Source organism: Lonchura striata, chromosome 4A, assembly GCF_050655825.1.
Source record: "Lonchura striata isolate lonStrDom1 chromosome 4A, ASM5065582v1, whole genome shotgun sequence".
Lineage (NCBI taxonomy): Eukaryota > Metazoa > Chordata > Aves > Passeriformes > Estrildidae > Lonchura > Lonchura striata.
The window spans coordinates 6,666,440-6,686,007 of record NC_140742.1 but is presented as its reverse complement, the minus strand read 5'-3'; the positions used below and the strand labels follow the sequence as shown (position 1 = coordinate 6,686,007).

At 38.5% G+C, this 19,568-nt stretch overlaps 1 protein-coding gene across 3 annotated transcripts in view; it reads left to right on the top strand.

Annotated features, from left to right (window-relative positions):
* The window catches only part of ZC3H12B (zinc finger CCCH-type containing 12B), a 20,264-nt gene extending 696 nt beyond the window's left edge, over positions 1 to 19,568 (top strand). Inside the window, exons 2-7 of one of the 3 annotated variants that reach the window (XM_021548447.4) lie at positions 13,706 to 14,471; positions 16,174 to 16,313; positions 17,028 to 17,262; positions 17,350 to 17,456; positions 18,010 to 18,076; positions 18,739 to 18,969. In XM_021548447.4, the coding sequence (XP_021404122.1) occupies positions 13,870 to 14,471; positions 16,174 to 16,313; positions 17,028 to 17,262; positions 17,350 to 17,456; positions 18,010 to 18,076; positions 18,739 to 18,820 (1,233 nt within the window). In that variant the 5' untranslated portion in view covers positions 13,706 to 13,869 and the 3' untranslated portion in view covers positions 18,821 to 18,969. Of the gene's footprint in view, positions 1 to 13,705; positions 14,472 to 16,173; positions 16,314 to 17,027; positions 17,263 to 17,349; positions 17,457 to 18,009 lie in introns of all 3 variants that reach the window. The other 2 variants (XM_021548446.4, XM_021548442.4) reach the window with 2 other exon arrangements.

The window sequence follows — 19,568 nt, the reverse complement described above, 5'->3', positions numbered from 1 at the left end:
GGGAATTCCCCGTCATTCAGGAATTGAAAGCTCCAAGGAGCGATTGCAAAAGCTGCGTTAGCACGCTGTTTAAGAAGGTGTTCAGTGTCTGAACAAAAGAACAATGCAAGAAACTTGAATTCACGAAGAAAGGTGGTGAAATAAGGGAATTACTTTCGTAGAGGATACCTGATGATTGCAACTTGCATCCTTCCATTTTGCTTTATAATGCAACTGTGAATAAGGAACTGCTCATTCATGCAGTATGCTTGAGGTTTGCGATACTTTTTTGATCGGTTCATTTGAAAATGTTATTTTTCACAGCTGTCTGCTTTTCTAATTGCCATTAAATCATTTGGAAATTATATTTCATAGGAGGCGTTTACTTTAGAAGCTAGCAAAACAGTAAAATTGAAGCAAAAGCTATATTGCATCTTTTGATAGATGTGAATCTAAATTATTTGGGTTTATTGAGATATGTCTGATGTTGCTTTACTTTTTTCTTTTAGTCTTGCAGTGTGTTGCAGTGATTAGCATGTGTTGCCATAAATGGGAAGCAAGACTAGGAGGCATATTAAAATGCTGGTCATTTATGAACTTCCATTATGCAGATCAGTAGTTCTGAGTGCTTGGGAATATGCAGGATTCCAGGTCCATCTGATTTCTTATGCTTGGTATGTTTGTTTATTGAAATAGAAGAACCTGTCAAGTAGTCCTTTTCATATAGCAAGGATCCTGTGTTGATAAGACGTATCTTTTGCTTGCCAAATGTTGTAACTGAATTGTGGTATGTAGGACTGGAAGGTATATTTCACAAATTTGGCTAGTGCCATAGATAAAATTATTTTTGCTCCTTAATGGAAAAATGGGTTAGTGGGAATTTCAAGGTCATCTTCAAATATAGAGTAATTTAGCTGCCTTTGGAATATGTCATTTCTTCTCCAATGTTGCATGTTTTGCGTGTATCAATCCTGTCACTGTTGACATTTTCTGGATATGTTTGCCTTCTATAATAATCTAATGTCTAGCAAGTTTTAATAGAAGAAAACCCTAAAGCTTCCTAGGTCAATTTCATTTGAATGATTGCAATAAAAGGTAATTTAAAAAAAGATAACTTAGCTGCTAAATCTAAACCTAGCCCAAACTCACTATTTGGAAAGAAAAAGGGTTAAGATGGATGAAGTAATACCGATTACACTTTATATGCTGATGAACTAGTAAGAAAGTAAATTCTTACTATCTACAGCTGTGAATTAGGTAAGTTCTTTGATCTTTCTGAAAGCCTTTTCCAGTTATTCCATTGTAGACAAATTATTCCATTGTTGATGTCTGTTGGTTTTGACTTTCCTAGCCTCTATACAGTTTGCAACTGAAATGTTATTTTGTTGAACACTTATAATTCTACTATGAATCTGTGAATAATAGAAGTAAAACAAATTGCTTCTATCACTTGCACTTTTTTACTGTTTGAATCAAGAGCAGAAGCACTGGGGCTTTTTGGGAATAAGGAAGGCAGCATCGAAGTTCAGTTGTGAAAGTAGGGCTTGGAAAGATGAAGAAAAGCAATTTATAAATTTGGAAGAAGATCCCAGATATTGCCACATTGGAAGTTAGTTTGAAATATTGGTTTGTCCATCTCATGATGGAAAAAAAAAAAAAAAATTAAAAACCCAAATGGCTGTAATGCTACACATACCTGAAAATGCTGTCCTTGTTTGCATCATGGAATCTGCTAGGCATAAAGGGCATTGAAGAGCCATATTTTCATGGCTGGACAACTATATACTTTTAAATATCAACTTTTTTTGGTGTGTGTGTTTCATTTTATTTTAGAAGACTATTTTTTATACATTGTAAATGAAAAAACTTGTTTGAGCCATAATAGTGGTATTTTTAAAATGCTTTACCATCTGTTAATGTGGGGTGTTTTTAGTGCTCTGTGAACTGTCCCTTTTTGTTGATAAGCTATATTTTTTATGATATGTTCATGGTATCACAGATCATTCATCTGGAAATAAGAATACCATGACCACCTTTACAGATCTAGGCTGTCTGGTGCCATGATACGTGGAATTGCATTAGATATATTTCAGAGTTAGGAAACACATTTGCAAGTGCAGAGCTAAGCAGTATAACATCTCCTGAGATGAGGTTTTATTCTTCTGAAGTGATCAATTTATTAATGAGGCCATAATAAGAAAAAAAAAACCTTCATTAACTGGCAATTTTGATTCAAATATATATGTTCTATATTTAAATAAGTACTTCAGCTAAGTATCTTTGACTTGTAAAGGTAGCTATTGTATTTAATTTTCTTTCATGGGTTATTTTTGACATGGCTTGCTAGAAAGCAGATTGATTCACCATGTCAAAATAAAACCTAGGCTTTATATCATTTGTTGTAGGTCTCTTCTAGAATTTCATTAGGAAGTCATTGTGCAGTAGAACTAAAATGTTTTACAAATCCCAGCATAGGCCAAGGTGTTGTTACACAGTCAGAATTTAAGAGCCCCTTTCTGGATTTATTCCATCTGGGGAGAGACCCTCATCAAGATTAATATCTGTTCTCATTAGCTGACACAACTTCTAGTTTTAATTGAATGCTGTAACAGGGGCAGAGTATCAAGACTTGGTTAAAGCCAAAGGTTTAGACTCGTATGTTTAGTGAGGATGTCCACAAAAAGTCTGTACTCCTTTACTGAGCCCACAGACACCTTAGCCAAATCACATAAAGTCAAAACTAAGTCTGACAATTTCAACCTAAAACCACATGCAATTACCCCCCTGACATGATAATTTTTCTTTTTTTGTAAGATCAAATACTAGTTTCCATCTCTTTGCCAAGTCTCTCCTTTTTCTGATTCTAGGTTTAAATACATTGATTTAAAATACAAACACAAACTCCACCCCCTAAAACAAAATAATCCCCTAATACCAAAATAATCCATCACACCTTCCTCCCTCAGGTCTTGTCCATAGAAATGGAGTGATGAAGTTGCTGGAGCATAGAGATTTGCCATTTTAATTTTCAAAAGCAGAGTGGTAGGCTTTTTGTCTTGTCTTCTTAATGATGACTTTCCAGCTTCTTCACCTTGGAAATGAGCAGTGTTGCCATTATATGAATAAAGGAATCTTAGCATAAAAAATAAGCTTGCATTTGACTTCCTTCAGGAGATCACTTAGTCCAATACCATGCTTATTGCAGACTTAATTAGTCATGTATTATTTTTTTTTTTTTTTTTTGCAAAAGCAAGGTAACTGGAGTGAAAACATAAAGACACCAGATGCCTTCAAGCTCCTCTTGCTGCTTTCCATAAAGGTACTCTTTGATACTTACCAAGTGAGGTGTCTTTTTTTTTTTTTTTTTTTTTTTTGTAGTTTTTAAAGTGATTGTTTCAGCTTATCAGAAAGCTTCTGTCCTAATAGGTGAGATGGCATAGCATGTGACAGTATATTGAGGTCTTTAGAAACAATTCCCTTTGTTTTTCAGGTTTCTCAGAGACTGGTTTTGGGTGAGAATTTTGGTTAAAGGAACATTTGGTTTAGTCTGCCAGAGTAGTATTCTAAATATTCAATTACAAATTGAATTGGTGTAAGTTAAGATAAGATGCATCACAACCTTGATGTGTCTTTGACTTAGCTGCAATCACAACTTTTTTTTTCCCTTCACAGAGCATTAATGAGTCATTTATATCTGCAGAGTAGGTAGTACCAAATGGCCTCCTATCAGAATGTGGATTAGGAGAACTAGTGTATTCCTTTGGTCATAGATTCAAATAAGTCATCTCAGTTTAAAGGAACTGCCCACAAATAAACTTTAGGAGTTACATGTCTGCCTTTGTTTTATGTAATGTTGTCAACTGAAGTGTAAATATTGCCTTAGTAGAGACAACAGATCTTTTGAGCAGTAATAATGCTAGCTGTAGCTGCTTAAGATTATTAAGATTATATGGAAAGGGAAAATTGGTGGGAAAAAGGTACTATATAATTGTTAGAACACTTGTTTTTAAATGTGTGTTTACTGTATAATTATTACCTTTTTTTCCTGTCTTAGGAAATAATGACTAAATACCTAATGCAATAGAAATACTCAATTTTCTTCCCTTCAGAAGCCCTGTACTTTATACTTGTCTTGTGCTCAGCACTACCTGTTCTTTCTAGATTGGGTTAACTCCAAACAGGAATCACGTAATTTAACAAAGAACTAAAATGCTGTTTCCTCTGTTTTGGATTCCAGCTGTGTCCATCCTGTCCCTTTGAATTTATACTTATGACAAAGTTAATGAAGTTTGAGGCAAGGTGCTTAAATTTTATACCACTTTTGCATTTCTCTTCAGTTTACACTTGATTTGTAGTTCACAAAATTGTAGAATATACTAAGTTAGAAGAGAGCTACAAGGATCATAAAAGTCCAGCTCCTGGCCCTTCACCCCAAGAATCCCCATGTGCCTGAGAGAATTGTCTGAAGGTTTCTTGAGCTCTGAGGCTTGGCACCATGCCCTCTGCACTGGAAACCTGTTCCAGTGCCCAACCACCCTCAGGGGAAAAACTTCCTGATATCCAACCTGAACTTCTCCTGCCGACTCCTTCACAAGTGATTTCAAGTTCTCTGTGTGATATTCTAGACATGTCTTGTTTTTATTTATAGTCCAATACATATATCAGTGATCACTGAAAGTATTTCATTAAGTAAATTTGAAATACCTCAAACATTGAAGTGTTGCTGTAGTTTTTTTAGAACAATTTTTCAGTTTAATGAAACTCCACAATATGCTAAGAGTGCAGTAAAAATGGATACTTTTCTACCAAGTTGTCTATTCTATGGTGTTGTTTCTGACATGTGGTTTGAGTTAAATTGTATAGTCATGAAAACAAAATGACTTCTTGGCACATTTAGATTAAAAGCTGTAGAATTGGGCTGAAGGATTAATCACATATTTGCACATTAAAGAAAACATTGTTTTATTTAATGTTCCAAATCTACTATGACCCTAGTATTTCAAATATTTTATTTTGGGTTTTCAGAAATAGCTATGATTCCTCCAACTTAACAGCTAATCAAAACACTTGTTCTCATTTCCCTGGTGTCTGTTGGTAGGTTTATGTTTTTCTGTTCCTGGCATTTTCCAAAAGGTCTCTAGGTTAATTTCTGAACACTTTATAAAAGGTGCCACAAATGTTTAGTCATACTCTATCAATCTTGCAGGGCAAACACCTAGTGTTTGTGATGTACAAATTTACTGTTTGAGCTGAGTTAGAAAAGTAAAATGAAGTTCTGAGAGTCTTCTTTGAGGTTTCTTTTCTGATGCAGCCAAGTGCTCTGCTTTTCTATTTAGTTTCTTGCTTGTTATTGCGAGGTTCAACATAGTAACATAGTAACTCAGTACAATTTCTGCTAAGCTGAATGAGAGTTTTCATCAAGGTCAGCCAAGAAAAAAAAAAATCTAAATATGAAATGTGTGGCAACTTAGTTGCAAATTTGGGATGTTCTTCTTAAGGTTGTTGGGTTGGATTTTTTTGAAGTTGTGATCTCTAGAAATGCAGTATTTAATCTAATTTTCATGAAATAAAAAGACCATTAAAAAGCAGAGTTGTGCTCATTACTTTTCACAGTCTGGGAAGTAAGGACTGGCTCTTGAATCTAATTCAGCTGAATCTTGTCATTGCTGAAGGATGCTGTCACTCCCTGATTCCTGTTCAGTAATCCAGCCAAACACCAGTAACTGGCATTCAGCAATGTTGAAAAGGAAAGTGAGAAACGTAGGTCCTTAGGGTGGTACTTGCACAATTACTTTCTTGCATGACAATGCTTAATATTTTTGTCTGTCATATGGTTCTTTCTTGCCTTAGTATTGCAGGATGCTCTTTCCCTTTGCACAGGTGCAATTTTTTTTTTGAGTTGCACTGTAAACTTGATCTGTGTTTAAGAAACAAACTAATTCCTTCCTCAAAAAATTCCCACCCAATCCCTTTTCCAACTGTCATGATGAGCCCATTAGCTTCTTCAAGCTCTAGGGAGAGTCGTGAATAGGTTCTAGTTAATTTGGTGTTTTGGTGAAGAATCCATGGCATGATTTCATGAGTCTTGTTTTTCATACCCACTCGATATTCTCATGATGTTTGAAAATGTTTGATCTGCTAACTCAGGGGATTACTTTACATCATTGGCAATGCCCTGCATTTCCATAGTTCTCAGTGCATTCATAAATTTCTTAAACTGAGCCAGCTGTGGTAAAAGGAGTTCAGAGAGAGTGGGCTAGAGCTTGATGAGGAAGAAGTACCAAACTTTTGAGTGTTTGCAGCATTTGGGAAGGAAGAGCTCTATTTCACTTTTCTGAACTGATCCATGAAATGTATAGAGTGATACACTAACAGAATTAGAATTTATATGTACATGTATATATGGGTATATCTGTCTATCTGTATTTATTTGTGTGTGCATAGGGTGGGTTTTTCCATCACTGTTCAGTGTAGACAAGAACTACAATACAGATTGTAGATCAGAAAGGTAAAGCCTCGTGGTATTTCTAAAGTAATTTCCAGTTCTATATATTCTGGTGTATGAATTCCTGAAATTCAGCCCTCTCTACACAACTGAACTTTTTCCAGTATTACAAGTGTTCCGTCAGCATTTGTCAAGGAAGAACACTCCCTTCAGGGTTGGGTGGTGGTAACAATTACATTTATCTTAACTGGTGAGTCAACACTGAAAATCTTTCCTTGTCCTTTGCCTCTGTAATAGAAGAGTGCTAAGTCACATTCCTTATTGTTCTTCTCCGAAGATGGTTAAGGGAGGGAGAGAGACAGATGGAGAAACAGAAATGGCAAATTTGTTTTTCTTTTAAAATACTTTATCTGAATTGACTCAGAAAAGAGGAGGATCCTAAATAAAATTTATTACTAACCATAGCTAGCAGGCTATTTTTCAATGGCTGTTTCAATAGTAAATTCAATAGTAAATTTAAGGACAAGGTGGTGACTGCTGGTGTAAACAGTTAGTACTTTAGATTCAATGTATATTAGTGTTTTATTTCAGAGAAGCCATAAAAAGTAGAAAAAGTAAAATATATTTTCTTGACATTGTACAGAGTTTCACTTGATAAAACACTATACAGTATTAGGCCTTTGATTTGTGTAAATTTAAGGTTTCTCTGTTCATCAAAATGACAGTGTTGAGACTTCCCAGGAATGTGTTGAGACTGACATTGCATAGTAAGATAAGAAAAAAAAATCCATTAAACTGAATCAAAATGCTGTCATTTATATGGCTGTAATTATCAAGGGACTGAAAAGCCTGATTTGCCATTTTAACACTTCTGTTAAAAATGCTACTTGACTTAGCATATATTCTATGAATGCCACTATACATGTCTCTAAATGTTTAAGTGAGCTCTGGATCTGTGCTCAGATCTTTCTTTAGACCATGTCTAATTTATTAGATCAAAAACTACAAGAACTATTTGAACATGTATTCATTTTAAGCATCTTAAAATTAACATTGGCAAATAGAAACTGATAAATCACGCAGCGTTTTTCTAATTTGTATTCTTAAAGGTTGGAAGCAAGGTCTTATTTCTCTTACACCTCTGGCACTAACAGCCCTTACAGTATCTTGGCTCAGTTTCCATTCTAAGGTATTTGTTAACACAGGACTCTGCTTACTTATAGCCTGGTTTAAGAGAGCCTGAAATACAACTTCTTTTTCTTTGGATTTGGCGTTTCCCTTTTGAGTTCTTAGGAGCACCGGGGACAGTCCCTGGACAGCCCCGGCGCGCCCCGCTCGTGTCGCTGCTCACAGCGGCTCTCGGGTCTCTCTAAAACAAAACTCGTTATTGTGGAAGCTGCGATAGGGTCATTCCTGCCTAGAAATGTGACATTCGCTTCCTGGAGGGACTCAACTCTGCCTTTCCCCCGACTCGGTGCGGCCCAGGGGGGTGAGGCTCCCGCCCGCAGATTTCGCGCTCCCGGCTCCCAGGGCCGGGGGCAGCCGGGCCGTGGCCGCGCAGCGGCGGCCCCCGGCACCGAAGCAGCGGGGAAGCGGCATAGCAGCGGCCCCGGGCCGCTTGCCGGGACCGCTCCCCCGCCCCGTCTCCTGAGCATCACCGGGGCAATGGCTGGGGTCACCTCGGCTCTGGTCAGAGCGGCCGTTCTCCCCGTCCGTCACGGAGAGCATGGCCGGAGCCGTCCCGGGAGCCGCCCCTGCCCTGAAAGCCTGGAAAAAACTCCGCAGATGGAACATAGGAAGTGCGGGCTCCTTCCCCGCCTCCCGCCAACCTGGTGGAAGTGGGGATCTCTCCCCCTCGTCCTGCTAACCTGCAGGAAGTGCGGATCTCTCCCTCTCCTCCTGCTAACCTTCCCTCCCAGCAAGGAGCGGGCCAGACCTCTCCCGGCCGGTCCATGCCCAGGCCAGTTCTCGGTTCAAAAACCGCGCTTGTTGAACAAGAAATAAACTTTCGCATTGTAATTTGCTTTTCTCCACCAATGGACAGTCTCAGCCAGTGGCAAACACGTGTACACACACGCACGCTCCGCCTCTCCCCCCCACTCCACCCCCACCCCAGCCGATCTCTGGGGCAGGTTGGAAAAGCGGCGAAAGGAAAACAAGACTTAGAAACCACTCCAAAAGCAAATTCCCCCACCACCATGCTGGGTTTTCCCGGGATTGCAGGCAATTGCTGACCTTAAATAGATACACAATACACACACAGATACAAACTGCATACTACACAACAGAAAGATATTCAGTATCTTTATATTACCTCCTGCGGGATCTTGGAGCCGTGGTGTATCAACCTCACGCCGAATTCTCAAGATTGCCAGCAGGAAAGAATTCCCTGTAGGATGTTCTCTGTCCAGAGGAAGGGCACTAGGTTCTCCCATCCCATCTCGGTGTGCCAGAATAACTGTTGCTTTTTGCCCAACCTGGAAATGAAACTCGAGATAATTTTAGTAAGGAGGTAATATAAAAAGGGATCTGTATTTGAAGGCCTTCAGAGACAGTTATGGCTTTAGAAAATTAGTGTAATTGATAAAAAGCACGGATGAGGAAGACAAGTGGTGGTGCAATTCCCCCCTAGGTCAAGGCCCTTCTCTGGAGCCCCCCTTCAGCACTGGCTGTATTTTGTCCATGAGAATGTATCCCAAAGGGTTGTTCTTGCCTTGCTTCCCAGGAAGAGCCAAGATAGTATTGGAGCCTTGTACCTCCAGGGGCTTGGAGCTCTGAAATTTGTTTTGTCTTTCTGCTTAAGGAAAGGCCATGGAAAAGTACTGGGAAAACTAGGAGTTGATGAAGGTTTCATTTAAAGGTTGTTCTTCAAAGTAGATGTGTGTATCATATAATTGTACCTTTGAGTGACATGGCTCAGAGCACACTGAGATGATGTAAAGGCAGTGCCGTAAGGGACCAAAAGAAGTTGTTCAATCCATTCTTTTACCTGAATTTCTGTTGGTCCTGCTGAAATTTACAGGCTTTGAATACAGTATTTCTAGTACCAGCTCAAAATAATAATTGTCATTTGAATAGTGATTGTTGAATAATTTGCAAGTGTTTTTATTTATATCATAGTACTTTATTACTGTTCAGATATTTTCCTCCTGTTTTAATACCATCGAAGTTGAAGAGGAGCTTTCAGTTTGGCCCCTTATGAACAAAATAGACATGATTTTGTCTGCCTCTTTTTTCTGAATCACATTATCAGTTCTACTAGTTTCTCATGACTGTGCTGAAAGTGGTGTTTAGGAAGGAAACTTGGTTGGTTGCTTAGCAGCAAGCAGCATGAGAATTAAAATTTTAAAGATGCAGTGTCTGTATTTCTAAGTTGTAATAGTTTTAAATTAGATATTCATAAGAGCTTTCTTTCCTTGAAGTGTGTGTTCATATTTGGTTGTCTTTGGGGGGAATGTAACTGATAATAAAAAAATTCTGAAATTTCAGTGAGAAAATGTTGCTGTTCATGATCTGGAAGATGAGGTTTGAGTCTATATTTGAAAATATTTTCTGACTTATTTCTCAGTTTTGTAGTTATCAGCAAAATCAAGAACTACTCAAATTATTTATGCTTTTACTTTTTTTTCAGAGTTTGGTTGTAATAGGATTTAAAAAAAATCAATGTAACCTGTGGTATTCGCAGTAACCCATTGTGATAACTCCTTAGTGCATCTATCTTATCTTTTAAAAGTATTCATTATAAGCGGTAAGAAAACAGAAAAGTAGAAAATCGTTCACAAAGGTAGTTCTGTTAACTTATAATTAGTGTGTTACCCCCTCCCCCCCTCCCCAAATAAATTCCCTTAGTGTGCCCACAAAGTATTACATTCTAAAGATGTCTGGACAAACAGTACCACAGTTGTGGTTGTTTTCACATGTATCAAAGGAATTACAGAATTTGTCACTTAAAAGTGGGAAAAAGGAGGAATATTAATAACCAGGACTTGCTATCATTTGGGTGTGGAAAATACAAACTACCAAATAGTCTTCTATTAAAAAGAAGTTTTCTAGTTTCGCATATATTTTCTTTCAGATTGTATATATGCAAATTATGTATATTACATGCAGACTATCACTTCTCTTTTTTGTAGAAAAACTTAGTGGTGATTTGGCCAATTAAAAAAATTAAGCCATAAAGTTATTGTTAGGAAAGAAATTGAATGCATATAGCTTTAGCTGAAGTTCGAAGATTTAAGGGCACTACATTAAATGTGTGCTCTGTACAGTTACTAGAAACAAAGATAGGCTTTAAACACAATAACAAGGGTGCATTATTTCAGATGTTGAGTTCTTTACATTGTGGTTATGAATTTTGCACTTTATTAAATCATTTCTCAAATAAAGCTAAAATTACAATGTTTGGGCACAACATGAAATTTGAGAAATGTGTGTAATATTAATGTAATATTTAATGTTATATTTAAGAACTGCAATATTATTTTTTGTGTATATCCAGCTTTTGCTGTTTGAACCTTTTCTCATCTCCTATTTATTTTGATGCTAGAATATAATTTGATTGTCTTCTCAGTCACAGTTGTGTGTGGAAAGCATTGCAAAGAAAGACTTGTAAGAAATCACCATAAGAAGTTCAAGTAGCAGAAATGCAGATAGTTGTCTATACATAATAATAAAAATGCATCTTGCCTGAAATGTTTGTAATAAACAGATACAGTGCATGATGAAAACTCATCTTCAGAACCAAAGAGGGGCTTGGGGTTACAATGGCCAGCACGAGGACTCTGGTGACACAGGGAAAGGGTGGCCCAGCCCAGGCTTCTCTGGGGGCTGTCACAGAGAGCCACCAGCCCTGTGCTGTGGAGGTGGCACCCATCTCCCTGAGCTTGGGGCTGCCTGGGCCATCTCACAGACAGAGGGAGTGTGAGACACAGCAGGGATGCAAGGAAAAACTGTTCTGTGATTGCAGATGGCTTGGGCAGTCTGGGGAGGCATCAAAGGCATTGTGAGGGTCAGGGGAGAGAAGGGAGGTTTCAAGATGATAAATTTAGCAAAAGCCAAATTCTTGTGACATTGTGCTTTGAGAGATGACAGCTGGGAAAGAAGAATGGAGATCTTTAAGCTTAGATTAACATATTCATGCTGTTCTTGTTCCAGTGCCAAAGCAGTACAGACTCAATAATTTGAAAAAAATTAGTCTTGCCACATGTATTGTGGAGTGTTCCATCATGGCAATATTTTGTAAGCTGTGGATGCAGTGTGCTGATAACCTTGTATTTTAACCTTCTTGTGTAATAATTTTTTTATATCTTTTTTTTTTTTTTAGCCTTGGCAAGGTACAAGGTTATGTATAAGACCTAATTAAAATCCATTCCAGGTTAAGCTATTAATACATCTAAGTTGGCAAGTACTTGGGTTGTAAATATACTGCTATTAGTGCTATGTGAGAGAAAAATCACTTGGAATGAAAATAGAGAATACTGTAAAAACAATACCTAAGTATTTAGAGGGATACTTTTTGAATAAATAACATGAAAGAACAGCAGTTTTATAAGTCTAACTTAAACCTAACTAATCAAGATTGGAATTTCCATTCAAATGCAAAGAAACTGTGTTTTTATTTCATATGGCATAAAGGACTTAGACTATCACAGAATTCTTTAAGCTGGAAAAAAACCTCCAGGATAATTGAGTCCAACCTTTGACCATTCCCTCCAACCTCGTCAAATAGACCAGAGCACTGAGTGCCACATCCACTTGTTTTCTGAGCACCTCCATGCATGGTGACTCCGCTGCCTCCCTTCACAGTCAAATCCAATTTTTGACAACCCTTTTTGTGAAGAAATTCTACTTGAAGTCCAACCTAAACCTGCCCTGGTACATCTTGAGGCCATTTCCTCTTGTCCTGTTGCTGGTTTCCTGGGAGATGAGATTGATCCCCACCTAACTATATCCTCCTTTCAGGCAGTTTTAGAGAGTGATAAGGTGTCCCCTGGCCCTCCTTCTCTCCAGGCTGACAAAATATAACATGAATTTACAAAAATATGAAAAAATATTGTTATTCTTTATTAAAAAGTAATGTTGATTGACTCAAAACTTGACTTTTTAGGGTATTTTTTTTAGGTACCAGTGACTAGCATTTTCCTAAGGAAATTAGGCTTTTGAGCAGCTGTCTCTGCATGTGTGTACATTGTTGTTTGCATAAATTGCAATTGGTAGGACGTTACTGTTTTGCCTGTTTATGGTGGTTATATATTACTGTATAAAGGTTTTGCAGGTTATTAATCTTAGTTTCACTTTGAGGCAATTTTAGGGGGTTTGGTTGTTGTTAGGCTAATATGGACCTGTCTCAGAGGTCCTTTGACATTTTTATGGTTTTGCTTATCAGATTTTATCACTCTTATAGACCTGTTGTTCTCTGAAACATTCCCATAGACAACAAACCCACCATTTAATGTAGGGAAACAGTCAAGAAAGAAACCTTTCAAAGACTTACTAGCAGAGCTTTGAACTAGATTAATCAGGGGAAGGGATGTGCTTCTGAGTGTCAGAGAGGAACAAAGAAACACCAGCACTCTGGTGGAAGCAGCAGGGAAACACCTGTAAATTGTCCCAAAGGAATTAGGGATGGCCTCTCAGAAATGGTGAAGAGGCCATTCTATGATTCTGTGAGTGGTATATTAGGTGCTGTAATTTTCTGCATCTTATTACCTAAAACCAAAAGGATATGATGACTTAAAATGAATAAGCTTTGACTTCTATGCTATGCACACTGGTTTCTTTTGTGGTTTATATTATTATGTGAAATGTGTGTTTTGTTTTCCAGAAGATACTTTTGCTAGGTAAACTTGTTGGTTCTGATAATAAATCCTTACTGAAGGAGGCTGAAATGGTTTGTGTTAAATTTTATGCATACTGGAACACTGCACAGCTGTTCCTAGTGTAGACATGCTGTTCTTGCAGTAGAAGACATGTTTCTAGTGGAAATGGTGTCTCACCCTTTTCTGGTTTATTATCTTTAAATATTACTGAGATAATCCATTCCAGTTCTATGTTTATTGTGTGGGAACTGTCCTTTTTTTGTAGGTAGAGTTACTGAGAGAGGGAAAGAGAGTCTTATTTGTGATTACACAGCCAGTGTAATTATATGCTTTATTATAATCAGTTTACATAGAAATGTGAATGACTGGGGACATCTACTGACTTGTAAACAAAATCATTGTAGTTGAATATTTTGCAGAATTGATCAAAACCTAATTATTAAATTTTTTTCTTTTTTTTAAGGAACTTCATGTTGGTGTTGCTTATGCCAGAATATAGTAAGCAAGGCAAATTAGCTCCAGCCTTGTGTAAACGTTTAATTGGCCAACATGATGCAATTGAGCATGAATTCCAGGTGGCTTTGGAAATGAAAGAGAACTGAGCACTCTGGCTGGAAGCTGAACGTGATGACGGCCTGGTCTATGGTAGGGAAGCTGAAAATGGAGAAGAGGCACTCCAGAGAAGACAGAAATGTGGAACAAGATGCGGGGGAATGCAGTGCTGAATCTGAGGAATGGACGAGCTCAGAAAGTGACCCTGAGCAACCATACTTCAGAGGCAGTACTCAGTGGAGAGAAAAGGAGGTTTCCACCAAACCGCATCGGCCGCTCTGCCGGTCCCCGTGTCTGGATCGCCCAAGTTTTTCACAGAGCAGTATCACACAAGACTTGAAGCTAGATGAATGCAAAACAAATTTGGACAAGGAATACCAAGCTAAAATGGATTTTGCTTTAAAGCTTGGGTATGCGGGAGATCAGATCCAGGCTGTACTGAATAAGTTAGGAGCAGATGCACTCATCAATGATGTTCTAGCAGAGCTTGTGAGACTTGGCAACAAAAGTGAATCAGAGGGACAAAGCACTGCCAGCAGTACCACTGGTACTCTGGTGTCAAGAGGCCCTTGCCCAAAGGAAATAGCAAGCCCTGAATTGTCACTGGAAGATGAAGTGGTGGATAACAGTGATAACTTGAGGCCAATTGTCATTGATGGAAGCAATGTTGCTATGAGGTGGGTGTCCCTGTCACAATATTTGAAAATAATAAATCACTAAAATATTAAAAAAATACTGATGGCAAAGTAATTTTAAGTCATGTAGACTATTACACTGATAATACATCTATTTTATGGACTCTTTAGTCTAGGCTTTTAATTATTCTGTTACTCCTTTATATGTAATGCATATTCCACTTCCCCTGCCTTCATTTTAAATCCAAGTTCTTGCCTCAAGACTTTTGTTCAAGCTATTTGTAGTGTTCTTTTGTGTGGATGGGTTTAGGATTTTGAAGGCCTTGAACAATACTGAAAATTGTTTCTGGACATTGAAGGAAAGTAACTAAGTAGGGTAGGAAAACTTGGTTCTTTTTAAATTGACATTCAGTGGATGGTAATGAAATGCAGTGAATTCATGGTATTTGAGCTCTTGATGACTGAGCCTGCTCAGTAGTTAAAGCAATTTAGCTGTGTCAGAACAGGGATAACACATGAGCTAAACCTGCTGACCAGCATGGCTATACTACTGAGTGAAGTTTTGGGCATCCAAAGGAGGGCCACGAGGATGGGGGAGGGTCTGGAGGGGAAGCCTTAGGAGGTGTGGCTGAGATCACTTGGTTTGTTCAGCCTGGAGAAGAGGAGACCGAGGTCAGACCTCACTGTGGTCTTCAACATCTTCACAGGGGGAAGCAGAGGGGCAGGTACCAATCCCTTCACTCTTGTGACCAATGACAGGACTTGAGAAAATGGCACTAAGCAGTCAGGGGAGGTTTAGGCTGGATATTAGAAAAAGGCTTTTCACCCAGAAGGTGGTTGAGCACTGGAACAGACTCCCAGCACAGTGGTCACAGCATCCAGCCTGTCTGAGTTCAAGAAATGTTTGCACAACATTTTCAAGCACATGGTGGAATTCTTGGGGTGTCCTACATGGGGCCAGGAGTTTGATTTTGATGCACCCCTTCTGACTTGGGGTATTTTATGCACACTTGGTTAGGTTAGATTAGGTTAGGTTAGGTTAACACTAGCCCAAGAGATACCTGTCCTGCGCCACTTTTATATGTCTGTAGAGTACAGAGTTCAGCTAGCCAATGATTTGTTTATCATCGAGTAAGTATGATTTTTTTAATGAGGGAGTTGTGTGCTGTTTTAGAGACTCCTTTGAGTTTCAGAAAACAAATTTTTGATGGGGATGGGACTTAACTTTGACACAATTACTTCTTTTCTATAGAAAGTTCTAATAAAAATGAAGAACATTTAGTATCATAGGAAAATATTTTATTAATAGAGATGTTTAAAAGCACTGATCACCCATGGCAATCGGCATTGTTCATTCCTCTTTTTGTGATAGCATTTTATGGTGCTACTTAAGGTGAGCTCAGTTTGTTGGGGAAAGTGATATTTTTCATTAGGTCAGCTAATAAAATGAAAAAAACTGAAAAACTTCATGTTTACTTGCTTTTTCTCTGGGGATAGTAAAATTTCACCATTTACAGACTTTTTAAGTAGCAGGGTTGCTGTAATCTGATGGCTGAATAGCTCTGTACAGTTGTCTTTTTCCAGTTATGTAAGGAGACCTAGTCAAAATTTACTGATTTTGTTTTCCTTATATCCTTTGACCATGGCAGCTTTAGAAGAAAAAAACAACCAAACCACCACAACAAAAACCAAAACCAAATGTAACTTTTGTCCTTCCTGTTTCTAAAACTTGCATGTTCTTCAGCCATGGGAACAAAGAAGGATTTTCCTGCCGGGGAATTCAACTAGCTGTTGATTGGTTTCTGGAAAAAGGACATAAAGATATCACTGTGTTTGTACCTGCATGGAGAAAAGAACAGTCTCGACCTGATGCACCAATTACAGGTAACATCAAGATTTTCTTCGACCCCTTGGTTAAAAAGAAAAAAGAAAATTGTAATTTATTGTCGTATTTCTGGTGGGTCCAGTACTGGACTGTGGATGTGGTGATGATGATGTTGTATTCAACTGTTTGTTTGAAAACACAACACTTTCTTTGGTTAGGAAACAAGCATTTAAATATCTGCATGTGTTAACAGTGATGTGGATTTTGTAACATTATTGGATGGTTTCAACACTTTTGGGAAGCAGTGGTTGAAATTTTCCCATTTGCAAGCATTGTTGTGTGGCATACAGGAACTGAGTCTTATTTTCTGACTGAGCATGAAATAAGTAGTAACAGGCCAGGGACTCAGTAGAACTATCTTGAACACTGAAGAGGTAGCATGTGCTTTTACCTATAGAAAATCCTTTCATTTTACTCTAGACTAACAAGGCTATTGTAATACAGTAACACCTGAGTTTCTGACATGTTCAGGAAGACTGAGTAAAGGTACATGGCTACAGAGTGGTTATCAAGTTTAAATATTGAATATTTACTCAGACCTCAGAAAAAAAAATCCAAATCTAGGTGGTTTTTAATTATAATGAGGACTGTGTGTGAATATAATTGCAAGGTACTTTGTCAGACAAGAAAGGCAAGAATTTTCATAATACAGAGGTTGCATTTCTTTCTTGTAAAATGTTTTTAAAAGCTGCTCAACTAAAATTATTTTACAGATCAAGAAATCTTACGTAAATTGGAGAAAGAAAAAATTCTTGTTTTCACCCCATCTCGAAGAGTTCAGGGAAGAAGAGTAGTTTGCTATGATGATCGATTCATAGTAAAACTTGCTTTCGACTCAGATGGCATCATTGTGTCAAATGATAACTATCGAGATCTTCAGAATGAAAAACCAGAATGGAAGAAGTTCATTGAGGAGCGGCTGCTAATGTATTCTTTTGTGAATGACAAGTATGGGTTTTTTCTTCAAATGTAAATGGATTTACTAATTCAGCATTCTCAGGAAAAACTGGTCATGTTTCATTTCTTTTTCCTTAGATTTATGCCTCCAGATGATCCTTTAGGACGTCATGGTCCAAGCCTTGAAAATTTCTTAAGAAAAAGGCCAGTTATTCCTGAACATAAGAAACAACCGTGTCCTTATGGTAAGTGCCCAAATCAGATTGATTTGTTGCATTTAAAGGTAGGTGAAGCAAGCAATTAACATCTTGTCATTACCAGACAAAATGTGCCACTTTTCATGTTGCCATCCAAGCACAATGTCCGCTTTCATACCCCTCATGCACATATTTATAAAAACAGTGTAGCAGAAAATTGAGGATACGAGATACACCTTGTACATAATACAGCTTTTTGCTATTTTATTCTGGTTTGTATTCAAGGGAGGAGATTCGTAATTAATAAAACTGGGTTAAAGCTGATTTGTTTTATATAACACTTTGTGTATGTTGTTGTGATTGAAATCATAAGCCAGTTGGAAAAAAAATGGTGTGTCTTGCCTTTGATGCAAATAGACATGCTGGATGCAGGCAGCAGAGTCTGTGACTGCCTGTATATATAAAATGCATCATTATCCTTAGAGGTTTAATATAGAAATACTACTATTGCAAAGTGATAAAAGATGTAAAGAAAAATGATAGCAACTGGTGCTATTAATGAGTTTTTGATTTACTTAACCTGAAAACCCTTTTCTTCCAGGTAAAAAGTGCACCTATGGGCACAAATGTAAATATTACCACCCAGAACGTGCAAACCAGCCTCAAAGGTCAGTAGCGGATGAGCTTCGAATAAGTGCCAAATTATCTGCTGTGAAAACTATGAGTGAGGGAGCCTTGGCCAAATGTGGCACAGGGCCATCCAGCTCCAAAGGAGAAATCAGTTCTGAAGTGAAACGCATTGCCCCAAAACGTCAGTCAGATCCAAGCATTAGGTCAGTAGCTGTGGAGCCTGAGGAAAAGTTATCAGCAGCCCGGAAGTCCGAGGCCAGCTCTGTCCCGTCTCTGGTTTCTGCATTAAGTGTACCAACGCTCCCTCCACCAAAAAGCCATGCAGCTGGTGCATTAAATACTCGTTCTGCAAGCAGTCCGGTGCCAGGTTCCTCACAGTTCGTACATCAGAAATCCTCACTGGAACATATGTCCAGTGTGCAATATCCTCCTATACTAGTCACCAATAGCCATGGCACCTCAGTTAGCTATATTGACCAGTATCCCAAATACGAGTCACTGGGGGACCATGGCTATTACTCCTTACTCAGTGATTTCTCCAACTTAAGCATAAGTAGTATCCGTAACTCAGATTATTACGGGGCTGATATGGACCAGGGGATGTATTCTAGAAACTCAAGCCCCTGTCCTGACAATTGCTTAAGCCATACAAGTAATGATTCTTATTCCTCTTACAATGACTTGTATCTGGGTGTAGCAGATGCCAGTCCAGAAGACAATGTGAAGAGCCACAGACTGCCATCGAAAAATCGTCTTCAGCCTTTCCCTCATGGTTACCATGAAGCCTTAAATAGAGGTCAGAGTTACGGAACTGAAGAGCCTAAGCAATCCCTTCGCAAACAGTCAGTTTCCCACTTAGGCCTACATGCCCAGCATCCAGTTGTTGGAGCACGGTCCAGTTGTCCAGGAGAATACCCTGTGCCTCAAAATGTTCATCCATCAGCTGCACAACCAAGCCGTGCCTTGGTGATGACAAGAATGGACAGCATTTCTGACTCACGGCTTTATGAGAGTAACCCTACAAGGCAGAGACGACCACCTCTGTGTCGAGAGCAGCACGCCAGCTGGGATCCATTACCGTGTGCGTCAGACTCGTACACTTACCACTCATATCCACTGAGTAACAACCTCATGCAGCCATGTTATGAACCTGTCATGGTAAGAAGCATGCCTGAAAAGATGGAACAACTCTGGAGAAATCCTTGGATTGGGATATGTGGTGAGCCACGGGAACCTCATATCATCCCAGAACATCAGTATCAAACATACAAGAACCTCTGCAATATTTTCCCTCCAAGCGTTGTCCTTTCTGTGATGGAAAAGAATCCCCACATGACAGATGCACAACAGCTGGCAGCTATGATTGTTGCCAAATTAAGAACGGGGCGTTAGAGCAGTACAGCCTCTTTTGGATCAATGAACCTGTACAGCACATAGGACCCAGAGGAAAACTTACATGAAGGAAGAGGCCAATCTATTGTAAATATTTTCTACTAAGATAGTATAAAGTTCTGTACACAGTAGCAGTCA